Source organism: Pezoporus flaviventris, unplaced genomic scaffold, assembly GCF_033815535.1.
Source record: "Pezoporus flaviventris isolate CSIRO_AGI_PZ_B2104156 unplaced genomic scaffold, CSIRO_AGI_Pfla_v1 ptg000012l, whole genome shotgun sequence".
NCBI classification, from domain to species: Eukaryota; Metazoa; Chordata; class Aves; order Psittaciformes; family Psittacidae; genus Pezoporus; species Pezoporus flaviventris.
The window spans coordinates 1,022,061-1,045,623 of record NW_026892560.1 but is presented as its reverse complement, the minus strand read 5'-3'; the positions used below and the strand labels follow the sequence as shown (position 1 = coordinate 1,045,623).

At 67.1% G+C, this 23,563-nt stretch overlaps 2 protein-coding genes across 2 annotated transcripts; one reads left to right on the top strand and one right to left on the bottom strand.

Moving 5' to 3' along the window:
• Positions 1 to 5,568: 5,568 nt before the first annotated feature.
• On the top strand, positions 5,569 to 13,350 carry PKP3 (plakophilin 3). Its single transcript, XM_061450897.1, has 13 exons — positions 5,569 to 5,842; positions 6,825 to 6,901; positions 7,056 to 7,777; positions 8,294 to 8,417; positions 8,509 to 8,713; positions 8,912 to 9,086; positions 9,356 to 9,473; positions 9,732 to 9,899; positions 10,741 to 10,926; positions 11,200 to 11,353; positions 11,684 to 11,876; positions 12,256 to 12,343; positions 12,980 to 13,350. Exons 1-13 carry the CDS (start codon positions 5,635 to 5,637, stop codon positions 13,013 to 13,015), a joined length of 2,454 nt encoding a protein of 817 aa, XP_061306881.1. The 5' UTR covers positions 5,569 to 5,634; the 3' UTR covers positions 13,016 to 13,350.
• A 921-nt stretch (positions 13,351 to 14,271) lies between these two features.
• SIGIRR (single Ig and TIR domain containing) lies at positions 14,272 to 19,415 on the bottom strand. The gene is made up of 10 exons (XM_061450896.1): positions 19,365 to 19,415; positions 17,051 to 17,171; positions 16,764 to 16,950; positions 16,545 to 16,675; positions 16,221 to 16,361; positions 15,996 to 16,139; positions 15,821 to 15,923; positions 15,594 to 15,744; positions 14,959 to 15,133; positions 14,272 to 14,813 (listed from the first exon to the last, which is right to left on the bottom strand). The coding sequence occupies exons 2-10, from the start codon at positions 17,055 to 17,057 to the stop codon at positions 14,629 to 14,631; spliced, it is 1,224 nt and encodes a 407-aa protein (XP_061306880.1). The 5' UTR covers positions 17,058 to 17,171; positions 19,365 to 19,415; the 3' UTR covers positions 14,272 to 14,628.
• Between the last annotated feature and the right edge of the window lie 4,148 nt (positions 19,416 to 23,563).

Genomic DNA, 23,563 nt, shown 5'->3' with positions numbered 1-23,563 from the left:
AACCCGCAGCCGGTGCTCGCCCTTCCCTGGGTCGCCCCCAAACACCCAGCACCTTGTTCCGGTGTCAGGCTGCACACTGTGGGGCTCCGGTACCCACAGGAGGGGGATTTGGGTCCCTGGGGCTCCCCAAACCCTCCCCTCCTCCTGTGGAGCCACCGTGGAGGGGGGGAGAAGGGGTTTGGCTCTGCCCTGCGGGGTGGGGACCCGCTGCCGTGGCCGTAGGGATGGGGGGCAAAGCCCCTCGGCGTGAGGGGCTGGCGCTGCTTGCACCCAGGGACTGGGCTGGGGTGGGAAAGGGCAGAGCCCAAAGCAGGTACGTGAGCAGGGGGAGAGCAAATGCTGTTTCCAAGCTAATTTCTGTGAAATTATGAGGTAGGAAGCTGTTTTCAGGAAGTTTTGTCTGGTTTAGGGTTTTTATTTTTAAAAAAATAAAATCATTGTCTTGGCCGGGATTTCCTTTCTCTCCATCACCCTTGGCCCCTGTCCCCTCGCTGTGGTGGGTGCGTGGCTGTGCAGGCTGGGAGTACGCTTTTGGATGCAGGAGAGGGACTCTTCATCGGGGACTGGAGCGATAGGACAAGGGGTGATGGGTTCAAACTGAAACTGGGGAAGCTCAGCTTGGGTGTAAGGCAGAAGCTCTTCCCTGTGAGGGTGCTGAGGCGCTGGCACAGGGTGCCCAGAGAAGCTGTGGCTGCCCCATCCCTGGCAGTGTTCAAGGGCGGGTTGGACACAGGGGCTTGGAGCAAGCTGCTCCAGTGGAAGGGGTCCCTGCCCGTGTCAGGGGCTGGAGCTGGAGGAGATTTACGGTCCTTTGAGCCCAACCCAGGCTGTGGTTCTATGGTACCATCCTGTGCCCCCTCGCAATCCCTCTGCTGTTCACAGACAGCACCCAGGAGGGCTCGGGGCGTCCTCCAGGAGAGTGGAGCTTGCGTGGAGGCACTGGTGGGAAGGTCCAAAGCTCCCTTTGCACGGGTGGGATGGGGCAGGGGCAGGATGCGGGCACGGGGGGAGGACCGGGGCTCGCCGAGGGGCCCCTTTGCTGTGCCATGGGGAGGAGGCGGCAGAGCCGCGCTGGTGGTGCCCGGCGCACGCCCGGGCTTGCAGCAGGCTCAGCCTCCGCCCCACGCCTCGGCCCCACCCCGGCAGCTGCCTGCGCCCCACACACTGCATGGGGGGCTCGGGGTGCCCCGGGGCGGGGAGCCGGGGGGAGCCGTGAGCTGCTCCGTTTGCTGCCGTTCATGGGATGGGAGGTACCTGCCCCGTCTTCCTGAGCGCCTGTCCCTGCCATAGACGTGCCTGGCATCACGCAGCGTCTGTGGGCTCCACAAACCTCCTGTGGGCTCCTTCTGCCCCTCAACCGGGTCCCCTTGTCCCTGGGATGTGACCATCGCGTCCTTGCTGTCCCCCACCGTCACTGTGAGCACGCCTGGGAGAGCTGAGCCCCGGAGTCTCCCCCAGCTGCATCCCCAGGGCTCTGAGCATCAGCCGAGCCGTGGGGTGAGGATGGAGGTGGTGGCTCAGCAACCTGTTTGCCATCAAACAACTGTGCTTTGGGGGATTTTGTTCCAGATTTGGTACTTGCGGCTGCAGGGAGGGGACAGCCTCGGGGGGCAGCGGATTCTCCTCCCCACGCTCCTCCTCTCCTCCCCACACTGCTGGTTTCTGCAGCACTTTGGGAGCACTTTGTTGTGGGTCGGGAGCTGCCCGACCCGTGGCCTGCGCCCTGATCCCTAAAGCCGCCTTTCCTTAGGCACAGCTTTTCCAGCAGCTTTCCAGCGGGAGAGCTCCCAAAGCCACCGGCATCAGTGCAGGCACCAGGATCTGCTGCTGGTGATGCTGGGAGGGACTGGTGCCCCCAGCACCATCCCCACTGGGGACACTGGTCCAGCCCCGCTGGGGTCCGGTCAGGGGCAGCCAATGGTGTTCCACTGGGGAAGGGCAGCAGCAGGAGCCTGCAGGGTTTTGGTTCTGTGGCAGTGGTTGAGCTGTGGGGACCATGGGGAGCCGCAGGGGACAGTGGGGTGCGGGCAGGTCCCCAGGGCTGGGTGGGGTTGTGGCCGGTGGCTCACCCTGTCCCAAGGGGATGCTGTGGTGACACTGGGGCTTGTTCGGGATGGTGGAGGGGAACACCAGCCTCAAGCAGCCTTGCTATGGGGTGGCTGGAGGGGAGCACAGGGGCTTCCCACACCTCCAGGCTGAGAATGGGCTGTGACAGCAGTGGCCAGTTCCTGGCATCCTCCTGCCCTGTGCTGGGCTTTGCCGGGGTCACCTCTCTGCAGCACTGGGTGCAGTGTGAAGCCCGGGTGGAAGCAATGGCCCCCAAACTGGTTTGGCCCGTTCCAAACGCTCCCTCTCTGCTTATCTGGCTTCAAAGGGCTCCTGCTGCATCCCACGCACACAAACATCTCCCTGTGATCCCCCGGGGGAGCCCCCTGCATCCTAAAATCCCCCATCCCCCCCCAAGCTTTGCCTCCCTCCATCTCCTTTGGGCAGCCCCAAACCCCTCCTGTTGTACCCATGAGTGCCCCATGGCTCAAGGGGATGCGGTGGGAAGGACACTTTGTCCCACGGCCACGGCGGTGGGGACTAACGGTGACTGTTCGGAGCGTTACAAAGCAGGATGCGACGTGGCTCCAGGGATGGGGCAGTGGGACGCCGGGCACCCCGCAGCCCCCCGGCCGTGCCGGGGCTCACAGCGGGGCCGTCAGCAGCCCCAGGAGCTCACACTTGGCTGCGAGGGGAGCGGGTTTGGAGGCTCATGCAAAACACCCGCATGTGAAGAGGAGACTGGTTGGGTAGGTCCCGGGGCGGGCCCGCGCTCAGCCCCACGCCCGCTGCACCGGCCCCACTGCAGACGGCATCGCCCACCCTGCACCGGCACCCGCGGTAGCACCCAGGGGTGCCCCTGCCGCCCGGGACGATGCTGCAGGGCAACGGCGCTCCGGGGCCCCCCAGCAAGGTACGTGCCGGCCGGTGCCCAGCGTGGGTCCCCCGGGACACCGGTGCCACCCGCGCCCAGGGTGGGACGGGGCCGCGGGGTCGGGGCCCCCGCTCCGCTCTGCCCGGAGGCTTCGCCCCTGCTCTCGTCGTGCCTCCGTTTCCCCCGCGGGGCTCTCGCACACGTGCGGTGCCCGACTGCGGCGGCCCCTCCCTCCCCGAAGCGGCACCGGCTTCCCCGGGGAGCCGCGTGTGGGACGGGTGACACCGGCGTCCGGGTGCCCGGGGATGAGGCGCACCCAGGGGCTGGGGTGGCCCCGGGGATGTGGCTCTGTCACCTGCAAAGGGAGGGATAGGGCAGCCTCCAGGCTTGGGGATCAGTGACCGCGTTTGGGATCCCCGGACCGAGTTAATTTAACCCTGTGTCACCCGCACTGTGGGTGGGTCCCCTCGGGAACCCCCGCTTTTTCCTCCAATCGTGAGACTTTTTGTGCCAGTTTGCTACTTTTGAAGCATCCCAGGGCATTCCTCCTCCCGTCCGATGCTTTTCCCTATGAACAAACCGCTTTACAAGGGGAGCGCTGCCCGTTTTGGCTTCAAACCTGCCTCAGCCCCCCCATAAGCCCCATTCCCAGCAGCAGGGCAGTGTCACACCGGTGGGATGGGGGCTCGGAAGGGAGGCGGCTCCTGGGGGAACGGGGCTGCCAGCGGGCTCAGGGCCATCCCGGACCCGCTTTGTCCCCGGGGCTGGAGGGGCTCCGGGCCGCCCCCGAGCCCCCCGGTGCTGGCACGGGCTGGGCGGGCAGGCAGCGGCTTGCAGGGAGCGATCCGCCCTCCCCGCCTGCTCCCGGGGGGATCCCGTGATTCAGCCGGAGCGTTGGGAGCGTCCCGCTGAGCTCTGCCAAACGCGGGCGCCCGCCGACGCTCCCGTGGGCAGGCGTCACGGGGAGGGAAAAAGGGGGGGCCCTTGGGGTGATCCCTGTACCCACAACGGGTCCGGTGGGACCCATGGGCTAAGGAGGCGGGGGTGGCGGTGTCACCCCCGTTGGCCCCTGGGCATGATGCGATGGTGGCACCGGGGTCTGCGGCCCCGGGGGGTTTGGGGAGGGAAGCAAAGCGGGGACCATCACCCCAAAACAAAGCCAGGTTGGGCCCGGGCTCGGAGCGAGGCGCTCCAGTGGAAGGGGTCCCTGCCCGTGCCGTTGGAACCGGAGGTGCTTTCAGGTCCCTCCGTCCCCAACCTGACTCTGTGACTCCAAACCGCGCACCGCAGCTCCTGCCACCCCACCCCGGCACCCGCCGCTGCTCCTGCTGACGGCGGCACATTCCTTAGGGCCAGCCGCCCTCCTCACCCTCCCAGCACCGCCCCGGTGCTGTCACCGCCGCCTGGCGCAAGCCGCAGCCGGCAGAGCTGGGGCCGGAACGCCGGGGCCGGGCGGGTTCGGGGCGCTGACGCCAGGAGCTGAGCCGCGGCCGCGGTGCCACGCTCCCCTTCAAAGAGCCAGCGCCAGCTCCTGAGCCCCGGCGCTGCGCTGGAGCCACCAGCGCCGTGCCATGAGCAGGGGCAGAGCCCCGGGGCCGAGCACGGCAGAGAACGGACGCAGCTCGGTTCAGGAGTGAGCAGCGCAGCAGGGACTCAGGGGCTGTCGGAGCGATGGGCGCTGATGCCGTGGGGGTCTCGGGAGCTGCTCAGGGCACTGGGGGGGTTCGGGGTGTCCCTGGAGGCTGAGGCGGGTGGGGTGAGGCTAATTAGTACCTGTGGTGGCAGCGGCTGAGTCACCGCGTTCGGTTCCGCCGGCGCTGAGCCGCCCCTTCTCGCTTCTTTAGTCATTGTTAGCTCCTGCTTTAATTCCCGGCTCATTTGAAAAGCAAAGCAGGGAGGGCCCGCCCGGTAATTACCGCCAATGAGCCCCTGCTCGGCCCTATGGCGGGCCAGCCCCCCGCCGAAGGGGTTTGCTGGCGGTGGGCAGCCCCGGGGGCTGGGGTCAGTGAGAGCTCTCTGGGGTGCCGGCTGCTCCTAGGGGGTGGCTCGGGGGTCTGGGGCTCTCTGAGGAGGCTGCCTGGGGCTCGCTGGTGGGGCCACGGGCCCAGGGCTCTCCTGGGAGGTTACCTGGAGTCTTGGGTTCATTGGAAGGATGATGTGGGTCTCTAGGGATCAACAGGGAGATTACGTGGGGTCCGGGTGTAAGGGGGGAGGCCATGTGGGGTCTGGGGATTGCCAGAGGGGCAATCTGGGGGTCTGGGGTTCTCTGTAGTGTCCCCGTGTAGCTCTGGGGCTTTTCTAGGGGTCTTGAGCTCACAGGAGGGCCAATGGGGGTCTCTGAGGCCTCACTGGTGGGGCTCTTTGGGGTCTGTGGCTCACCGGTGGCTCTGCCCACGGTGGGTCTGGCTCTCACCGCTGCAGCCACAGGTACGACCCCCCCCCAGAGCCCTCGAGGGCATCCTGCTCCCTCGCACCCTCGTCCCGGCGAGGTCACCGCGGGTGCTGGCACCGGTGTCACCGGTGCTGGTGTCACCGGTGCTGATGTCACCGGTGTCACTGGTGCTGATGTCACCGGTGTCACCGGTGCTGGCGGCGCTGGGGCCGGGGCGTCCCCTCCCTCCCGGGCGTGGCGGCGCGGGGCGGGCCGGGCTGAGGGAGCCGCCGCCGCTCACCTGCACAGGGCGGCCGCTCGCCTCGGCCTCCGCACCGCCGCCATGCAGGAGACCAACGCGTTCCTGCTCTCGGCCCTGCAGCCCGAGGCCGGGGTGTGCTCGCTGGCGCTGCCGTCGGACCGGCAGCTGGACGGCAGGAGCCGGGAGACGGCCGAGGCCCAGCGGCTGCGCAGCGCCCGCGTGCAGGAGCAGGTCCGCATCCGCATGATGCTGAGGGGCCCCGCGCCCGACCACGGCGACGGCACCAGAGGTGGGAGAACCCCCCCCGTGTCCCCCCCGTCCCCCCCACTCCGGGCACACGCGTCTGAACGCGCGTCGGGAGCCCATCGGCCAACGCTGGGCTTGGGTTCACACTTCGGAGCGGGGTTTTGGGGTGCCCCCACCCGGCTGAGCCCCCACCGCACCCCCAGCCCCGGGGAAGGGGCTGCACGGCCCCACTGCGGGCTCGTTCTGCCCCACTCAGCGGTCGTGCCTCAGCTTCCCCGCTGCCCCCGGGAGGGTTTGCACTGGGGGGGTCCCGCTCCCTGCTTGGGTCGGGGGGGGGGGGGGGTTCTGCTTGTCCCGGCAGCTCCCTGCCCGTCCCTGCCAGCCTTTGAGCTGCGCCTCTGGCCGGGCTCCAAGCTCCTCCATTAACGTCTGCTCCCGGCCTCCGCCCTGCGCTGCGCCCCGCACCGGTGCCGGGGTTCAGCGGGCCCCGATCCGCGGTGCTGGGGGCCTCGGCGGTGGGGGGAGACGTGAGACCCCCCTCGGCACCCCCAGGGCTGCCCCGTGCCGGGTGTGAGTCACGGTCCCATCCCTGCCGGCGCTGGCAATGGCCCCGTGCCCGCCAGCGGCCCTGCGGCGGTGGTGAAGGGTGCGGTGGGGCTGGTCCCGGCTGGGATCCCGTCCCCGTGGTGGGATCCCCTCCCCGTGGTGGGATCCCGTCCCCACAGTGGGATCCCGTCCCCCGGGTGGCGGAGCCGGCACTGGGTTTGAGGGTGCCTGGGTTGTTGATCCGGCTACGGCTGAGCCGCCATGTCCTAGCCGAGGTGGCAATTACTCCCTTTGCCGTCGGGGCAGGATGAAAGGCAGGAGGCTGGCACTGCCCCTGGTCAGCAGGCAGGCGAAGGCAGTGTCCTCCTGCTCCCTTGTCCCCTGTGGCTCCTGACGCAGGTCCCTCTGGGATGAGCTGTGGGATCTCTGGTCCCCACGACCTCCCCTTTGGCTGATCCCTCCCCATCTCCATCCCATAGGCAGTCAGTATGGCACAGCCCTGCGCTCCTCCTTCAGCTCCCGCTCCCAGAGCAATGGTGTGGACCCCAAAGCCTCGGTACGTACTGGGGGTTCATCCCCTGACCCTGCCCGTCGCTGCGGCAGCTGGGGACGCCAGAGAGACCCAGCCTGGCTGTAGCTTTGGCTGTGCCACCGCTGGTGGGGATGGAGGGGCAGGCTCAGGGCACCCCTAACCCCTGCTCCCCCTGCAGCTCTACCAGCCGCTGACCAAGAAGGACTTCGGCACGCTGAAGGGCAGCGGCTGGTCCTCGCGCTCGGCCGTGGACCTCACCCCGCACAAGCGGATGGCGACCATCAGCAACGGGGGCCTGGCCAAGGGCCGGGGCTACGGCTACGCCATGTCCCAGGCGGCCAACAGCTCCCCGCGGCCCAGCTCCTTCCACGAGCGCAGCTACCGCGCGCGGCAGAACCTGGACACGCTGTCGCTGCGCTCGCTGCGCCTGGCCGAGGGGCCGCTGCCGCCCCACGCCGTGGCTGACGACCGCTACAGCGTCCTCTCGGAGCAGCTGGACTCCGTGGGCCACCGCCCGCTCTACCGGAGCCAGGGCAGCGGCGGCTTCACCCGCTCCTACACCTTCGAGCGGCAGATGAGCGGCGGCTCCACCGCCAAGGCGGGCTCGGAGTGGCTGGAGGGCAGCGAGGCGCCGCAGAGCCGCACCATCCGCGCGCCCGCCATGCGCACGCTGCAGCGCTTCCAGAGCAACAACCGCTCCCGGCTCAGCACCGGCTCCTTCGGCAGCATCCCCGCGGGCCCGCAGGCCTCGGGAGGCAGCTCCTACCTGGGCATGGTGGAGCACAGCTCCCGCGCGCCCTCGGTGCGCAGCCTGGCCGAGTCCAGCCACCACCTGCAGGACCAGCGCGGGATGGAGATGTACAACGGGCACAGCACCCTGCTCAGCCACCAGTCGGGGGGGTGAGTGACAGCGGGGGTGGCCAGCACCAGCTTGGGCCTTGTCGCCGCCTTAGCTGGTCGAGGGCAAACCCTTCTGTCTATTGCCTGGTGCTACCTTGCCGCGAGGGATGCGGGAGAAGGGGTGAGATGGAGGTAAATGCCCCATCCCTGGCAGCGTTCAAGGCCGGGTTGGACACAGGGGCTTGGAGCAAGCTGCTCCAGTGGAAGGGGTCCCTGCCCGTGGCAGGGGTTGGAGCTGGAGGAGCTTTAAGGCCCCTTCAACCCAAACCATTCTGTGATTCTATGGTGGGAATAAGTTGACCCCATAGTGATGGAGCCAGGCATGTCCTGTGTGGGGGTTTAGCTTCTCTCATGGACACAAGCTGAGACACCAGGGTAGGAAGATGCTCACTAAGCTGGGTCTGGAATCTCATGCCCAAGAGCGCGGTGGGTTGATGGTTCTCCTCCGAGGTGCAGGCGTGCGGGACCCTTGTGGTTTGCTCTGCCTGGGCTCTCCTCACCTGCCCGTGGTTCCAGGTTTGATGACATCGACCTGCCTTCGGCGGTGAAGTACCTGATAGCCACGGACCCCAACCTGCAGGTGCTGGGCGCTGCCTACCTCCAGCACAAGTGCTACAGCGACAGCAACGCCAAGAAGCAGGTGAGCACCCGGGGGCAGGACAAGGGGGTGCCCCTGCCCCTTTGCGTGGTGGAGGAGCCCAGGGAGCCCCATTCCCTGCTGTCCCCTCCAGGCCCGCAGCCTGCAGGCCATGCCCAAGCTGGTGAAGCTGTTCAACAGCCCCAACCAGGAGGTGCAGCGCCACGCCACGGGCGCCATGCGCAACCTCATCTACGACAACGCCGAGAACAAGCTGGCGCTGGTGGAGGAGAACGGCATCTACGAGCTGATGCGGACGCTGCGGGAGCCCGACGACGAGCTGCGCAAGAACGTCACAGGTTGGGGAGCACGGCAGGGCCCCCCCCCGGGCGGGTGGCACGCGGTGACCCGTCCCATAGGGATGCTGGGGGTGACAGCTTCGTGTCATCGTTACCCACCCTGTCCCACGGTCGCTCCTGTCCGTGGGTGTTGACGCGAGCCCCCCGCGGTGGGTGCGCTCCCCCCATTCCCGGCACTGAGGATCCCTCTCTGCGCAGGGATCCTCTGGAACCTCTCCTCCAGTGACAACCTGAAGGACCGCCTGGCCCGGGACACGCTGGACCAGCTCACGGACCTGGTGCTGGTCCCACTCTCGGGGCTGGGGGGCTCGGGTGTCATCCAGCAGAACCCCTCGGAGGCCGAGATCTTCTACAACTCCACCGGCTTCCTCAGGTACCTGCTGGGGCGGCTCCGGTCCTCGCACCGTGGGTACAGGTTTGGGTGGAGCAGGAGACACCACGCGTGCTGTGCACGTAGGGAGCAAGGCCTCCAGGGCCCCCTTCTGCGTCCGCATCCCTTGCAGCACTCGTGCATCAAGGCAAAGCCTGGGCAGCCCCATGGGACAGGGACCAGCTGCCCTCCCCGCGGTGGTCCTAGGGGCAGGAAGGGGTGGCCGTGGGGGAGCCCCTTCTTGCTGTGATGAACCCATGCTCCCCATGCAGGAACCTCAGCTCTGCCAGCCAGCAGACCCGGCAGAAGATGCGTGAGTGCCATGGGCTGGTGGATTCCATGATCCATTATGTGAACAGCTCCCTGGAAGTGGGCAAGTCAGAGGACAAGGTGAGCCCCAGGAGCTGGGCGCTGGGAGGCTTCGGGTGCCCTCGGATGTGGTGCTGCTCCCCGTCTCCTGGCCATCACGGTGCAAAGGCCCATCTCGACGGGATGGTGGGAAAACCAGCCCGGCTCCATCTGGGCTTACTGGGCACCGCTGGTGGCATTGGGGTGACTCTGATGGAGCCCCATGGGGATGTGCCGTTAGAGATGCCCCGTCAGGCGCCACAAGGACTGACACCCCCGTGCCCCATCTCCCCCACCCAGAGCGTGGAGAACGCGGTCTGCGTCCTGCGCAACCTCTCCTACCGCCTGTACGACGAGATGCCCCCGTCCTCGCTGCAGCGCCTGGAGGGCCACCGGCGGAGCAACAGCAGCACGGTGACGGGGGAGCTGGTGGGCTGCTTCAGCCCCCAGAGCAAGAAGGCGCGAGAGGTCAGCGCCGGGGGTGGGGGGGCGCTGGGACCGTGTCCCGGGGCTGGGGTGGCAGCGGGAGGATGCGGCCGGCAGCGAGGTGATGCTGGGCGGAGGTGGACGCGGGGCGGAGGTGGACGCCGGCCTCGGCTCAGGGCTGGCACACGCGGATGAGCTCAGCGCAGGTGATTCAGGAGCGTGGCGTGAATCAGGGCGCTGAGCCCCCGCTCTGCCGCGCCACGGGTGTGACACAGCCGGCACGGGCTGCCCGGGGCTTGAGGCCGGGCGCGGGGGGACTGCGGGGTGCTGCAGGGGGGTGCTGCAGGGGGACTGGGGGGTGTTGCAGGGGGACTGAGGGGTGCTGCAGGGGGGTGCTGCAGGGGGACTGGGGGGTGCTGCAGGGGGGTGTTGCAGGGGGACTGAGGGGTGCTGCAGGGGAACTGAGGGGTGCTGCAGGGGAACTGAGGGGTGCTGCAGGGGGACTGAGGGGTGCTGCAGGGGGACTGGGGGGTGCTGCAGGGGGGTGCTGCAGGGGGACTGGGGGGTGCTGCAGGGTTGTGCTGCAGGGGGACTGAGGGGTGCTGCAGGGGAACTGAGGGGTGCTGCAGGGGGACTGGGGGGTGCTGCAGGGGGGTGCTGCAGGGGGACTGGGGGGTGCTGCAGGGTTGTGCTGCAGGGGAACTGAGGGGTGCTGCAGGGGGACTGAGGGGTGCTGCAGGGGAACTGAGGGGTGCTGCAGGGGGACTGGGGAGTGCTGCAGGGGGACTGAGGGGTGCTGCAGGGGGACTGGGGGGTGCTGCAGGGGGACTGGGGGGTGCTACAGGGGGACATCCCGGCGGCTCCAACAGCACCCTCCCCACAGCACTACCTGAACGCGGACATCGTCACCTTCACGGAGGTCTCCAAGGACCCCAAGGGCATGGAGTGGCTCTGGAACCCGCAGATCGTGGGCATCTACAACCGGCTGCTGCAGCGCTGCGAGCTCAACAAGCACACCACGGAGGCGGCCTCGGGCGCGCTGCAGAACATCACCGCTGGGGACCGCAGGGTGAGGGCGCGGGGGGGGCGGCCCGGGGGGGGGATGCCACGTCTGGCCTGGGTGTCCCCATCACCGCACCAGTCACAGGGCTGGGATGGGATGCACCTTCATGTGGGCTGGTACCGGTCTGTCCTGGGTGGGGAACGTGTCCGTCGCACCACTCACCACCCAGGCATGGGTGACCCGACCTGGCCCTGTTGAGCAAGAGGAGGAGGAAGAGGAGGGGGCAGTGGGCGTCCCGTTGGGTCCCATTGGCGTGTCTGAGCAGTGTGTGCCCCGCAGTGGGCGGGCGTGCTGAGCCGCCTGGCCCTGGAGCAGGAGCGCATCCTGAACCCGGTCCTGGACCGCGTCCGCACCGCCGACCACCACCAGCTGCGCTCCCTGACCGGGCTCATCCGCAACCTGTCCCGCCACGCCCGCAACAAGGACGAGATGTGTGAGTGTGGGGAGGAGCCCGGCGCCCGCCCTCCGCCCTCTTCCTCCTCACTCTGCCCTCCAGTTACCTCCAGCACCCTCCTGCCCACTGCGTCCCTGCCCTCATGCATGCGGAAGCCGCTCCATCCCCAGGACCAACCCCCCCCCACACGCTGCGCTCCGCCTCCAGCCCCACCGTGTCCCGTTGGCTTTGTCCTCGTCCCATCCCGGGTGCCCAGGGAGAGGCTTGAGGCATCCCTGGTGCTGGTCCCTCCGTCCCCTCAGTGCACCCCGAGGCTGCCGCGTGTGCCCGGTCCAGCCGCCGGCCCTGACGCGCTGCCCTCGCCCGCAGCCACCAAGGTGGTCAGCCACTTGATCGAGAAGCTGCCGGGCAGCGTCGGGGACAAGGCTCCGCCGGCCGATGTCATCGTGAACATCATCGCCGTGCTCAACAACCTGGTGGTGGAGAGCCCCATGGCCGCCCGCGACATCGTCTACTTCGATGGCCTCAGGAAGCTCTTCTACATCAAGAAGAGGAGGGACAGGTGGGGGCTCCTCTCTGCTCTGCTCACACCCGGGCTCCGGTCCTGCTCTGCCCCTGTTCCCCTGGTCCGGTGAGGGCTCCCTTCCCAAGGCTTGGTGTCAGGAGGCCCCAGAGCAGCTCAGAGTGGCCTCATTGGCCACGTCCTCTGGACACCCCCTCATGGGCTGGGGTGCAGTCACCTTTTCCCATCTGGGTGCTCCTCACCGCTCGCTGCTTGCCACCCTATACTCTGCGGTGGCCTCCAGCCTTTACTCTTCTGCCTCTTCCCACCAGTGTTGTCTTCAGCCCCTAGGGCCCTTCTGGGGTGGGATCCTTGGGTTGATGGGCACTACCCTGCGTGCACTGGTACCCAAAGCTCATTGCACCCTGTCCCTGGCCAGCTCGGACAACGAGAAGTCCTCCCGAGCAGCAGCCAGCCTCCTGGGCAACATGTGGCAATACAACAAGCTCCACCGGGACTTCAAGATGGTGCGTACCAGCCGCGGTGTCCCGTCCCACCGGTGGGGTCCTGGGGTGGGTCCTGAGGGAGGCAAGGCCACGGGCTTCACCCTGAAAAGCCACAACCCAAAGACTTGGAACAGTCTCACAGTGCCCAAAGGGGCTGCAGGGAACCTGGAGAGGGGCTTGGGACAAGGGCCTGGAGGGACAGGCCAAGGGGAATGGCTTGAACCTGCCCGAGGGGAGACTGAGCTGAGCTCTCAGGCAGAAGCTCTTCCCTGGGAGGGTGCTGAGGCGCTGGCACAGGGTGCCCAGAGAAGCTGTGGCTGCCCCATCCCTGGCAGTGCTCAAGGCCAGGTTGGACACAGGGCTTGGAGCAAGCTGCTCCAGTGGAAGGGGTTGGGATTGGAGCTGGAGGAGCTTTGAGGTCCCTTCCAGCCCAAACCAGGCTGGGATGCTGGGATTACCTGGAATGCTCCCAGGCGCACAATGGGCCCCAGCTCCATGATTCCCCCTCCTGAAGGGGTGGGATGTCCCCAGAGCATCGTCCCCGTGCTGGTCCCTGCCCTGGTGGGGTTGATGCCGGGGCACAGCGGCTCCGTGCGCGCACTCCCGGCCCCCGGCGAGGCGCGGGCAGGGGGTGACCGTGTCCGCGTGTGCTTGCAGAAGGGGTACCGCAAGGAGGACTTCCTGGGGCTCTGAGGACACCGGGACCGCGCTGCCCTGTGCTGCCTCCTCGGCTGCTCACCACCGGACCCCGCTCCGTAGCGTAGACCCCGCTGCGTCCCCCGCGCCCCCACCGGGTCCCTTCCCCGCATGGGGACGTTCGTCCTCGCTCCTGCCCAGCCCCAACCCCAGCCCCTGCTTTTGGCCCCGCTGGGACCACAGTTAGCGAGGGGCTGCCCCATGGCACCCAGGGGTGCTCAGAGCTGGGGACCCTGCAGGCTCCTGGGGGGGCCTGGCTGCACAGCAAAGCTTGGCTCGGGGCTCAGCGGGAGCTGCAGGCTTTGGGGAGCTCCTGCAGGGAGGTGGCGAAGGGGCTTCCCAAATCACCGTGCTCCAGGGGCTGGTGTGGGGCACGCCGTGGGGTGCACAGGCTCTGCCCTGCCTGGGGGGGGACGGGGCTTTGCGTGGCCCAAGGGATGCTCAGGGAGGTCTGAGCTGGCTTCCCAGGTGTTAGGGGGTGTCCGGTGGCTGTAAGGAGCTGGGAAGCTCTATTGGTGTGATGTGGTGCCAATTCCCCCCTTTGCAGGGGTGGGCTGGGGGGTGACTGAGGCTGCCCATGCCCTCTCTGCAAGGAGCCCCCCAGGGACTGTCCCCTCTTCGGTGGCTGCTCTGCTCCGGGCTGGGCCTGGCCCCTGCTGCACGAGCAGGATTTGGGTAGGGCCAGGTTGTGTTTGCTGGGTGGTGTCTCCCCGCGGGGTGGGGAGATGCTCTGGGTGTGCTGGGTGCTCTGTGGGTGCTGGGTGCCCTGTGGGTGCTGTGGGTGCCTGGCACAGGCAGGGAGGGTGCCGGGTCAAAGCTCTCCCTGTCGGGGGTGCAGGTGTCTGTGGGGTGGCTTCGCTCTGCCTGCGGGTGTGGGGCTGGGGGGACCCTGCTGTGCTTGGGGTGCTGTGTACCCCCTTTGGGACACCAGGTAGAGAGGGGAGGCTGGGGGGAGTGGGTGGCACAGCCGGTGTTGGTGTCACCCATCAGTGCGTGGCACCCACATGGCCCAGGCCGGGTGTCTCGGTGCCGTTGTCCTCTCCATTCTCATGTAGAAACACCCTGAGCCCTGCGTGTCCCCAAATAAAGCCTTGAACGCTGCCTGCTGCTGTCCCCCCGCTGCTCACCAGGTGCTGCTGCGGGTTGGTGCAATGGGGACAGGATGTGGCCCAGGGATGGGACCAGCACCACCAGCCATGGTGCGGACAGACCCGCTGGTGGCACCCGCATCCCTGCAGGAGGATGGGACCCACTCTGTGCAGCAGCGTTTTATTGCCACGGGGGTTGCCATGGAAGAGGGGGTGCCACAGCCACCCCCAGCAGGCCATTCCCTTGGCACTGGGGCATGTTTCTTCTCAGAGCATCCCCCATCCCAGTGCTGGTCCATCAGGCAGAAAAACGCCCCTGCTGCACAGGGTGAAGGAGAGGGGCCCAGCACCCGAAGGTGCCCAGGCACCATGGGCTGCGGTGTCCCTTGGTGATGGTTTCCCACCATGGGGCGTGCTGCCGGAAGGATCCTTTTCCTACCGCGACCTTGGCTGTGGTCCCACGGCAGAGCCCGGGCTCCCCCAGCCCTGCTGTGTCCACGCAGCCCGTGGGGAGGGCCCCGCTCACACGTCGTCCTCTGTCACCAGGCAGTAGAAGTCCGTGCGGGCGCCGTAGTTGCGGGACCCCAGGTCCGAGACGTCGATCTCTGCTCTCTGCCCGTCCCTGAGCTGCGGCTGCCCCGTCCCGGCAGGCACCGGCGCGGCGAGGCGCGGCGGAGGGAGGCTCCGGAACACGCACTCCCGGAGGCCTGGAGATGGGGCAGATGGGTTAGGATGGGCCGGGGGTGGTGGGGAAGGGGCTGAGCCTCTTGGGAGGGTGAAGCACAGCCCAAAGGGGACCTGCAGCGCACATCTGCCCCCCCCCCCAGGTGGTCAAGGGGACAAGGACTGTACCCAGGTCCCCATCCGGGTGCAGGTCTTCGCCGCTGTCCAGGTAGCTGCTGTGCAGGATCAGCATGGGGTCCTTGTCCTCCTGCAGCTGGGTCTGCGGGTCCCCCACGGGCCCCTGGAAGGACACCCTGCGGGGCAGGGCCAGGCACAGCTCCTTCCAGAAGTCGGACGAGGGGGTCTGTGTGGGGCAGGGGGAGATGGGCAGCGCTGGGAGTGCCGCCAGCCCAGCCCAGCCCCATGCAGGGCTCTGTGGGGCTCAGCTCATTCTTCCCTGCACCGGGAGCTGAGCCAAGGCCAGGGCTGTGCTGGTGGAGAAACCGGCCCGACCGGCTGGGACGCTCCGAAGCCCCGCTCCCAGCCTGGCCCTGGCATGGCCGGAGCAGCTTCACCCCGAGAGCTGAGGCTTCACGCTGGTGCCTTGGCTGGGGCAGACCCCGGGGGGCTCCTGACCCAGGCGGGGGGACCCAGCACCAGCTCGGGGCTGGTTTGGTTGGGTGTTTGCTCTCTCATAGCGAGTCCCCCTTTAGGAGCAGCAAAGCTCAGGGAGCAGCCCCGGAGTGCTGTGGGGAGGCTGACGCAAACTGGGGTGCTGGGACGGCAGTGGGGGGGTGCTGGGACGGGTCCTGCTCGGCTCTCACCATGGAGCCTGCTCGCCACAGCAGCAGGGTCACGGCGCCGCGGTGCTGCCTCAGCAGGGTGATGGCGGGGTGGTGGATCTCCCGGTACTGGCTCTCGAAGACGATGAAGATGGGTTTCTTGGAAAGCTCCAGCAGCCTCCAGAGCCCTTCCCTGTGAGACAACGCTGTGCCAGAGCCGAGCACCCGCCGGCTCCTCTGCCCCGGGCGCGGGCAGGACCCGCTCCTACCTGAAGCTGCTGTTGCACCAGTCCTGCTCCAGGTACGCGATGGAGAGCACCACGATGAGGCGCCGGCACCGGCTCACGTTCATGATCAGGTCTGCTGATGGCTCTGCAGGGAAAGGGGGGTCAGGCCCCGGGGTGCCGCTGTGAGCCTGGCCCGGTCGCACGGGGCTGCTCCCACCTGCGTTGGGCAGGATGGTTTGCTCGTCCAGGAAGAGCTTGTATCCGTAGCGGTTCTCCAGCTGCGGCTTCACGATGAAGTGGACGAACTTGCGGTCATCCGGGGCGGGGGCGTGGGACACGTAGGCATCATAGAGCTTCCCGTCTGCGGATGGCACGGCAGGCAGGGGGTGATGCTGGGGGGGTCCCAAGGGGCACCACCCCGGTGCCCTGCCCGGGGTCTCACCGTTGATCTCCAGCTCTCCATAGCGGTTCCGGTACCAGAGGAGCACGTTCAGGCGGCAGCGCACGTAGAGCCCGGCGGCCAGCATGAGGAGCACCAGGACCAGGAGGGCTGCCAGCACCGCGGGCACGTGCCCTGCCAGCTCTGCAAGCACAGGAATGGCACGGTGAGCTGAGGGACTGGCGCCGGATTTAGGGGTTTGGGGTAGGGCACCAATGGGGTGCAATGCTCCACCACCCACCGCGATGGTCCCCACGGGGCTGCTGCTCCTGCCCGTGGCAAGTGGGACCTCCTTGGAGGTGTCCTTTTGTCCCATTGTGTCCCTACCTGCTCTCCGCAGGGTGAAGGTGGCCGTGGCATTGCTGACCCAGCAGGCAAACACCCCGAAGTCGCTGTCTTGTGTGAGGTTGAGCTGCAGGACGCTGCTGAGGAGCTGCTCCGAGGCATTCGGGGCAAACCTGTGGGGAGACGGGGCCGTTGTGGGTTGGGCTGAGCAGCGACCACCCCGACAGACACACACACACACCCCCATGGTGTGCTGCTTACCAGGCCGTGTCCTGGCTGCTGCCGTTGCCCAGCCACTGCCCGTCCTTGCTCCATGCGGGGCTGTGCTGGCAGAGCCCGGTGCCCACCCAGCGCACGGTGCAGTTCAGCACCACGCGGGCGCCCAGTGCCAGCTCCAGTGTCTGGTTGGTGGCGGGGACCAGGACCTCGGGGGGGACGCTGCAGGGGTCTGGGGGCACACGGGAGGAGCGGTGAAGCCAGGGCAGGGAGTGGGACCCCGTGGGGGCTCCATCGCTGCTGGAAGTGCTGAGCTCCCATCCTGCACCCACCTGCCATGGTGAGCCGGGGCGCCGCGCCGGGAGCTGCCGCATCACCGGCACCAGGAGGGCCCCACGCTGCCGGCTCTTCCGGGGTCAGAGTCCATCCGGCACCGGTGCGGGGCGGCCGGGCCTGGAACGGGCCAGACACGGCCCCGGGAGTGCTGGTGGCTGCGGGCGGGCAGCACAGGGAGCGCCCCGGGGGTCCCCATGGGTGCGGGTGGGGGGCAGCGGGCGCTGCTCTGGGGCTGAGCCGGAGCCGTGTCCTGGCCATGGCTGCCCGGTCACAGTGACAGCTCCCTGCAGCCCCGCAGCCAGGCAGGGGGTGGTTAATGACCAACCAGGGGCTGCAGGACGCTGAAGCGTGGCTTCGGCTCAAGCCAGGGGCCAGGGAGGGGACACGAGCCACAGCTGTGGTTCAACCATGGGGGGAGATGTCCCCATGGCTGTGTTTGGGGGCTCAGTGGGACCCTGTGCATGCCACCAACACCCTGTCTTGGCTGCAGTGCTGCTTCAGCCTGTGCGCCCATCGAAACGGCTAAGTGAGCAGTGGGGTGGTTTGATTTAATTAAGGCTTATGGGGGACCTGAGAGCAGCTCCAGCGCCTAAAGGCAAGGAAAGAACCTGGAGAGGGGCTTGGGACAAGGGCCTGTAGGGACAGGCCAAGGGGAATGGCTTGAACCTGCCCGAGGGGAGACTGAGCTGAGCTCTTAGGCAGAAGCTCTTCCCTGGGAGGGTGCTGAGGCGCTGGCACAGGGTGCCCAGAGAAGCTGTGGCTGCCCCATCCCTGGCAGTGCTCAAGGCCAGGTTGGACACAGGGGCTTGGAGCAAGCTGCTCCAGTGGAAGGGGTCCCTGCCCGTGGCAGGGGTTGGAGCTGGAGGAGCTTTGAGGTCCCTTCCAGCCCAAACCAGGCTGGGACTCTGTGATTTACAGGAACAGGCTTCCCAGCCTGTGAGCTCCTGGTGTTGAGCTCAGCGGGTGCAGCTCTCTCCTCGCATTAGGAGGCTCAGCGCGTTGCTGCCCCGCAGCCATGCCTGGGGCCAGGCACAGCAACACAAGGTGCAGGTGGGGGGAGCACGAGGACCGTGCCCAGGGACCGGGGGAACGGGCCCCCGGCTGGTATCACTCAGTCAGCAGCAGCATCGCTGCAAGGGCCCGCGGGAGGGGGCCCAGGGAGGACACGGGTAAATGACAGCAGTGGGATAGGGCACTGCTGCAATTGGGGAAGCAGGGCCCGGCAGTGGGGCCGGGCTCCTCCATCCCTGGACACCTGCAGGAGCACCGGGAGCAGGCACTGGGTGCGCTTTGGGATCAAGGACGTGACGGTGCTGGTGGCTCCGCAGGGCTGGGAACACGTCCCACGGAGCAGGAGCAGCAGGGACCAACACCTTCCCGGCTGTCCTGCCCCACAGCCTCCTCTAGCCCTGTGCCAAACTGGTTTGGGCATCAGTGGGGCTGGGGAGGCCCTGGAGGAGCTGAATCTGCTGCTGGTGTGGCCGGGGAAGGGGGTCTGCAGCAGTGCTGTGAACCGAGGCTCATTGCTTCCCTCTGGCACAGCAGCGCTGGTGCCAGGCGTGGGGTGAAGCTGGGTCAAGGTCCAAGAGGGACGGTTGTAACGTGTTCAGCTTGAGCTGAAGTGGCTCATTCCTGAAGGTTAGCTGCATGGCACCAGGGACGGAAGAACAGGGGACAGAGAGGAGGCGGCCCACCCAGTTTTTGCATGGGGAAGGGGATGGGAGATGCTACACCAGGGAGCCGAGGGCCTTTCCCTGCCTGGTGGGGATGATCCAGCTCTGCTTGGTGCTGCCTGGCTGCGGCACTTGTAAATCGTTTCATACAGTCCCAGGCTGGTTTGTGTTGGAAGGGACCTTAAAGCTCATCGAGTTCCTTTAGGCACTGGAACACTGATGGTCAGAAGGAAGCGCCTGGCCAGAGAGCTCAAGGACGCCCTAAACACCCATCTGGGGCCTCTTTGCTCTGGGGCAAGAAATGTCAGTGGGTGCCCCGAGGGTGGCCGGTGTCAGGGCTGCGACTGGAGGGAGGAGCACAGGTTAAGGGGCAGCAGCACGCTCCCATTCCCCAGCTCTTGGCGCTGGGGACACCCGGCTCTGCTCCAAGCACAGCAGAGCACTGCATGGGCGCTGCGTGGTGGTCGGCAACGGTTTGGGCTGCAGCGTGCCCCCAAAGCACCGGCAAGGGAACACGAGGCAGGGAGCAAGCGGGAGAGCCGAGGAGCAGCAGGGCTGCTGGGGAGAGGGCAGAGCCCCGCTGACCCCATCCAGGCCATGGACACGGAAGGGGAAGCAGAGGAGAAGCTGCATTTACCTTCAGTGCTTCCCGTGCCCGGCCGCGGCTCCTGCCCTCGCTGCCCCCGTGCCGCTCTCTGCTGGTTCCTTCCTCTTTCCTTTCCTTTGGGATCGCTTTATGCGCTCCCGTGCCAGCCCCTGCCCTGTGCCCCCAATGGCAGGGCTGCACCAGGGCTCGGTCCCTCCTCCCCCGCTCCACCTCCGGCTCACCTGAACCTGCCGTGACCGCGGCCCGGCTGTAGGGGAGGGGAAAAGGGGGACAGGGAGGGGGAAGCAGCGCGCCCGGCGATCCCGCAGTGCTCCCAGCGAGCTCCTGGGGGTGCTGGGGCGGGATGGAGCCCGCAGCCGGCACCACCACCGCCGGTAATACCGGATCTGCAGCCGGGGGCTTGCACCGGAGTGTGCCGGGGGTGAAGGTGTCTGACGTGGGGAGAGCCTGGGGCAGAGCCGGTGTCTGGGGCTCTGCTTTGCTGAGCACTGGCAAACTCGGTGCTCTCTGGCTTCGTGAAGGTGAGTTACTGATGGAGGGAGGGGGGAAAGGCTGGGCCCATGGGAATACTGCGGGCTCCTGTTTCCTTCTCCTTGGAGATGTTAAAAGCCTCTTGGACAGGTGAAAGCAGGTCTGTGGCTGCTCTGGTCAGAGGGAACTGGACCCAGCCAAAGGGCCGGGATCACTGGTAATGATAACCGAGATGGCAGCAGCCTTGAGGAGCAGGACTTGGGCTGTTGGGTGAGGAGCAGCTCCCCAGGACCCGGCTTCAGTGAGCACTTGAGCCCAGACCCCCCCCCGTGTGCTGGGCTGCACCCCCAGAGCGTGAGCAGCAGCTCAGGGAGGGGATCCTGCCCCTCTGCTGCGTGAAGGGGAGACCTGAGAGCAGCTCCAGTGCCTGAAGGGGCTGCAGGGAACCTGGAGAGGGGCTTGGGACAAGGGCCTGGAGGGACAGGCCAAGGGGAATGGCTTGAACCTGCCCGAGGGGAGACTGAGCTGAGCTCTTAGGCAGAAGCTCTTCCCTGTGAGGGTGCTGAGGCGCTGGCACAGGGTGCCCAGAGAAGCTGTGGCTGCCCCATCCCTGGCAGTGCTCAAGGCCAGGTTGGACACAGGGGCTTGGAGCAAGCTGCTCCAGTGGAAGGGGTCCCTGCCCGTGGCAGGGGTTGGAGCTGGAGGAGCTTTGAGGTCCCTTCCAGCCCAAACCCGACTGGGATTCTGTGTTGGGAGCCTTTGCAGGCCCCAGGCACAGACTGCACGGGCTTTGGGCATAGCAACGGCACAACAGCAGCCTCCGCTGGTGAAGGAAACACCAGTGTGCCCCTCAGCCCTGCCCCTCAGCCCTGCCCCTCAGCCCTGCCCCACAGCCGTGCCCCTCAGCCCTGCCCCTCAGCCCTGCCCCACAGCGGTGCCGCCCCTGTCTTTGGGGCCAGAGCGGGCAGCAAAGGGGCTCTTTTCCTCCTGGGAGGCCCCAGAGGCAGCAGGAGGAGGCGGGCGGGGACGGTGTCGGCTCCCAGCACCCTCCTCACCTCCCCCGGAGGCTGCGGTGCGTGAGCAGCCGCGGGAGGGGCCCCTGCTGCCTTCCCCCGGCCCCACCGCGGACACAGCGGTTCTGCCTGCGCCGGGCAGGGAAAGCATCGAGCCCCGGGCGCAGCGGTGCTGCCGGCAAGGAGCTGCTCCCGCCCGGGCCTCCGCCGCCCGCTGCCCGCTGCCCATGGCCGCTCCCCCCCGCCCCGGTTGCATGGCAACAGCCCGCCGGAAGCGCGCCCGCGCGGTGCACGCTGGGAGTTGTAGTCCCGCGTCCCCTGAGCCTCCCCTGCGGCTGCAGCCGCCGCACTACCGCTCCCAGCGTGCCCCGCGGCAAGCGACATGGCGGCGGCCGGGAGGCGGCGTGCCCCGGGGCCGGTGGTGGCGGCCGCGCGGCTCCGGGGTCCCCCCATCACCGGGGAGCTTCCGTGCTGCGATGGAGGCGGGTGGGGATGGCGCCCGCTGCCCCGTGAAGCGAGCGTGCGGGTTGCGGGTAGGTCTGTGCGCACGTTCACTCGGCGGGGCGCCGCCGGTCCCCAGTCGTGCTGGGGCGGATTGTGTGGGATACCGGTGCCGCTGGCCTCGTGTGGGGCAGGGTACCGAGGGAGCGCTGCTGCTGTGGGAATGGGCCCTCGGCCCGTGCCCCCCAGCGAGGAGCCGCCTGCGTGGCCAGGGCCGCGGGTGCTGAACGAGCCCCTCCAGGGAGGGCCGCCCTGGGCAGCGCCGTCTGGCTGCGGGAGCGGTGTGAGCGGGTCTGTGCGCTCATCGCAGCGAGCAAGCCCGAGCCCTGGGGAGGAGAGGGTTTGGCAGCAGAACGGGAGCCCGTGGGGCCTTGCTTGTCCGTCAGAGGGGCTCGCGTGGGTGAGTTACAGTCGAGGAGTGGAGGTGGTTTCGGTCCCAGGGCGGGAATGAGGGCTGGGAGCGGGGCTGGTGTCAGGTCCCTGCCACATCCCAAGTGGGTCTCCATGCTCCTGGGAGGGGAGGTGTGAGGCCGAGCTAACGCCGCTGCCTTTCTCTGCGGTTCTCAGGCACGTGGAGAGTCCCAGCTCTGCATGTGAACCCTCCACTGAGCCCTCCTGAGCTGAGGCTGTGTCCTGCAGCCCCTGCCCTGCCGCCTCCTGCATCGCTGCAGCACAAGATGCTCCCTGTGAGCCAGCGGGTGAATGAGGATTACAGTGTGAGCCCATTAACAGCCAGTTCCTGATGCGTGACAGCTTGAAGCTAATGACATGAAAGCTCTTTAGAGCTGCCAGGTGACTGTGTTCCAAGGCCATTGATATGAAGCCGGGGTTTGCTTCCAAGTCCCAGAAGCGAGGATACTGCTGCAGGATGAGGAGCCGCGTAGCAACAGACCCTGAGTCACGATCCTGCTCCTCTCTCGGGGCGGCTGAGGACTCTTAATTCCAGGACAAGACAAATCAGCCCTAATGAAGTACTTGTTCCTGACCTGAGGTGCTGATGTTTGCTTATCTGTGTCTCCCTGAGCTCGCGGGTGGCTCTCACTGCTGTTACATGTGCAGGCGCACACACGACCACGCTGTGGCACCCACATCTCGTTCAGGTTATCCCAGAATTCCCCTCTGGCACAGGAGGCACCTCTTGGCATTTTCTAGAGGAGGGGATGGAAGGGTGGAGCTCGGGGTTAAACTGACAAACCAGTTACGGTTTCCAGTTCTTGACTAAAGCTTTGAGAGGCTTTGGTGGATTTGTCCTCCAGTTTACAAGGACCATAAGGAGGCTAGAAATGGAGCTGGGGTCACCCAGCCCATGCTGCTGCCTCCCCTTTAACTGCAATTAGGGACATTGAAGAGAAAAGCTTTTCCCCCGGACGCTTGCAAACCCAGTTTGGTGAGGCTGTGCAGGTCTGACCTAAGGGGAGGGGAACCTCCTGGGCATCAAAGGGCTGTTCCTGCACTCGCAACGAGTGAAGTCACATATGAGGGCACGTTATCGGTCCTGGGCAGCTCTTTATCAATCCTGGGCAGCAACGAGCAGAGACTTTGTTCCTTAAGCACAAATAGCTGCCTGGAGTCAGGAAGCGAGTTGCTAAAGGCAGACCTGGCAGAGAGCAAAGCTGGAGGCTGGGAATGCACATGGGTGAGATGGGCTGCAGTGCTGCTGTGCCACGGGTCCAGGCTGGCTCCAACCCCTGTGAGATGGGCTGCAGTGCTGCTGTGCCACGGGTCCAGCCTGGCTGTAACCCCTGTGAGATGGGCTGCAGTGCTGCTGTGCCACGGGTCCAGCCTGGCTCTAACCCCTGTGAGATGGGCTGCAGTGCTGCTGTGCCATGGGTCCAGCCTGGCTGTAACCCCTGTGAGATGGGCTGCAGTGCTGCTGTGCCACGGGTCCAGCCTGGCTCTAACCCCTGTGAGATGGGCTGCAGTGCTGCTGTACCGTGGGTCCAGCCTGGCTCTAACCCCTGTGAGATGGGCTGCAGTGCTGCTGTGCCATGGGTCCAGGCTGGCTCCAACCCCTGTGAGATGGGCTGCAGTGCTGCTGTGCCACGGGTCCAGCCTGGCTCTATCCCCTGTGAGATGGGCTGCAGTGCTGCTGTGCCACGGGTCCAGCCTGGCTCTAACCCCTGTGAGATGGGCTGCAGTGCTGCTGTGCCGTGGGTCCAGCCTGGCTCTAACCCCTGTGAGATGGGCTGCAGTGCTGCTGTGCCACGGGTCCAGCCTGGCTCCAACCCCTGTGAGATGGGCTGC

Coding starts and splice junctions, on each gene's coding strand:
- PKP3 (XM_061450897.1), top strand. CDS start 5,635: ATGCAGGAGACCAACGCGTTCCTGCTCTCGGCCCTGCAGCCCGAGGCC. Junction 9,087..9,355: donor AACTCCACCGGCTTCCTCAG/GTACCTGCTGGG, acceptor CTCCCCATGCAG/GAACCTCAGCTCTGCCAGCC. Junction 11,877..12,255: donor ATCAAGAAGAGGAGGGACAG/GTGGGGGCTCCT, acceptor GTCCCTGGCCAG/CTCGGACAACGAGAAGTCCT.
- SIGIRR (XM_061450896.1), bottom strand. Junction 16,676..16,763: donor AGCAGCCAGGACACGGCCTG/GTAAGCAGCACA, acceptor GTCTCCCCACAG/GTTTGCCCCGAATGCCTCGG. Junction 14,814..14,958: donor GCACCCGGATGGGGACCTGG/GTACAGTCCTTG, acceptor CCCCATCTCCAG/GCCTCCGGGAGTGCGTGTTC.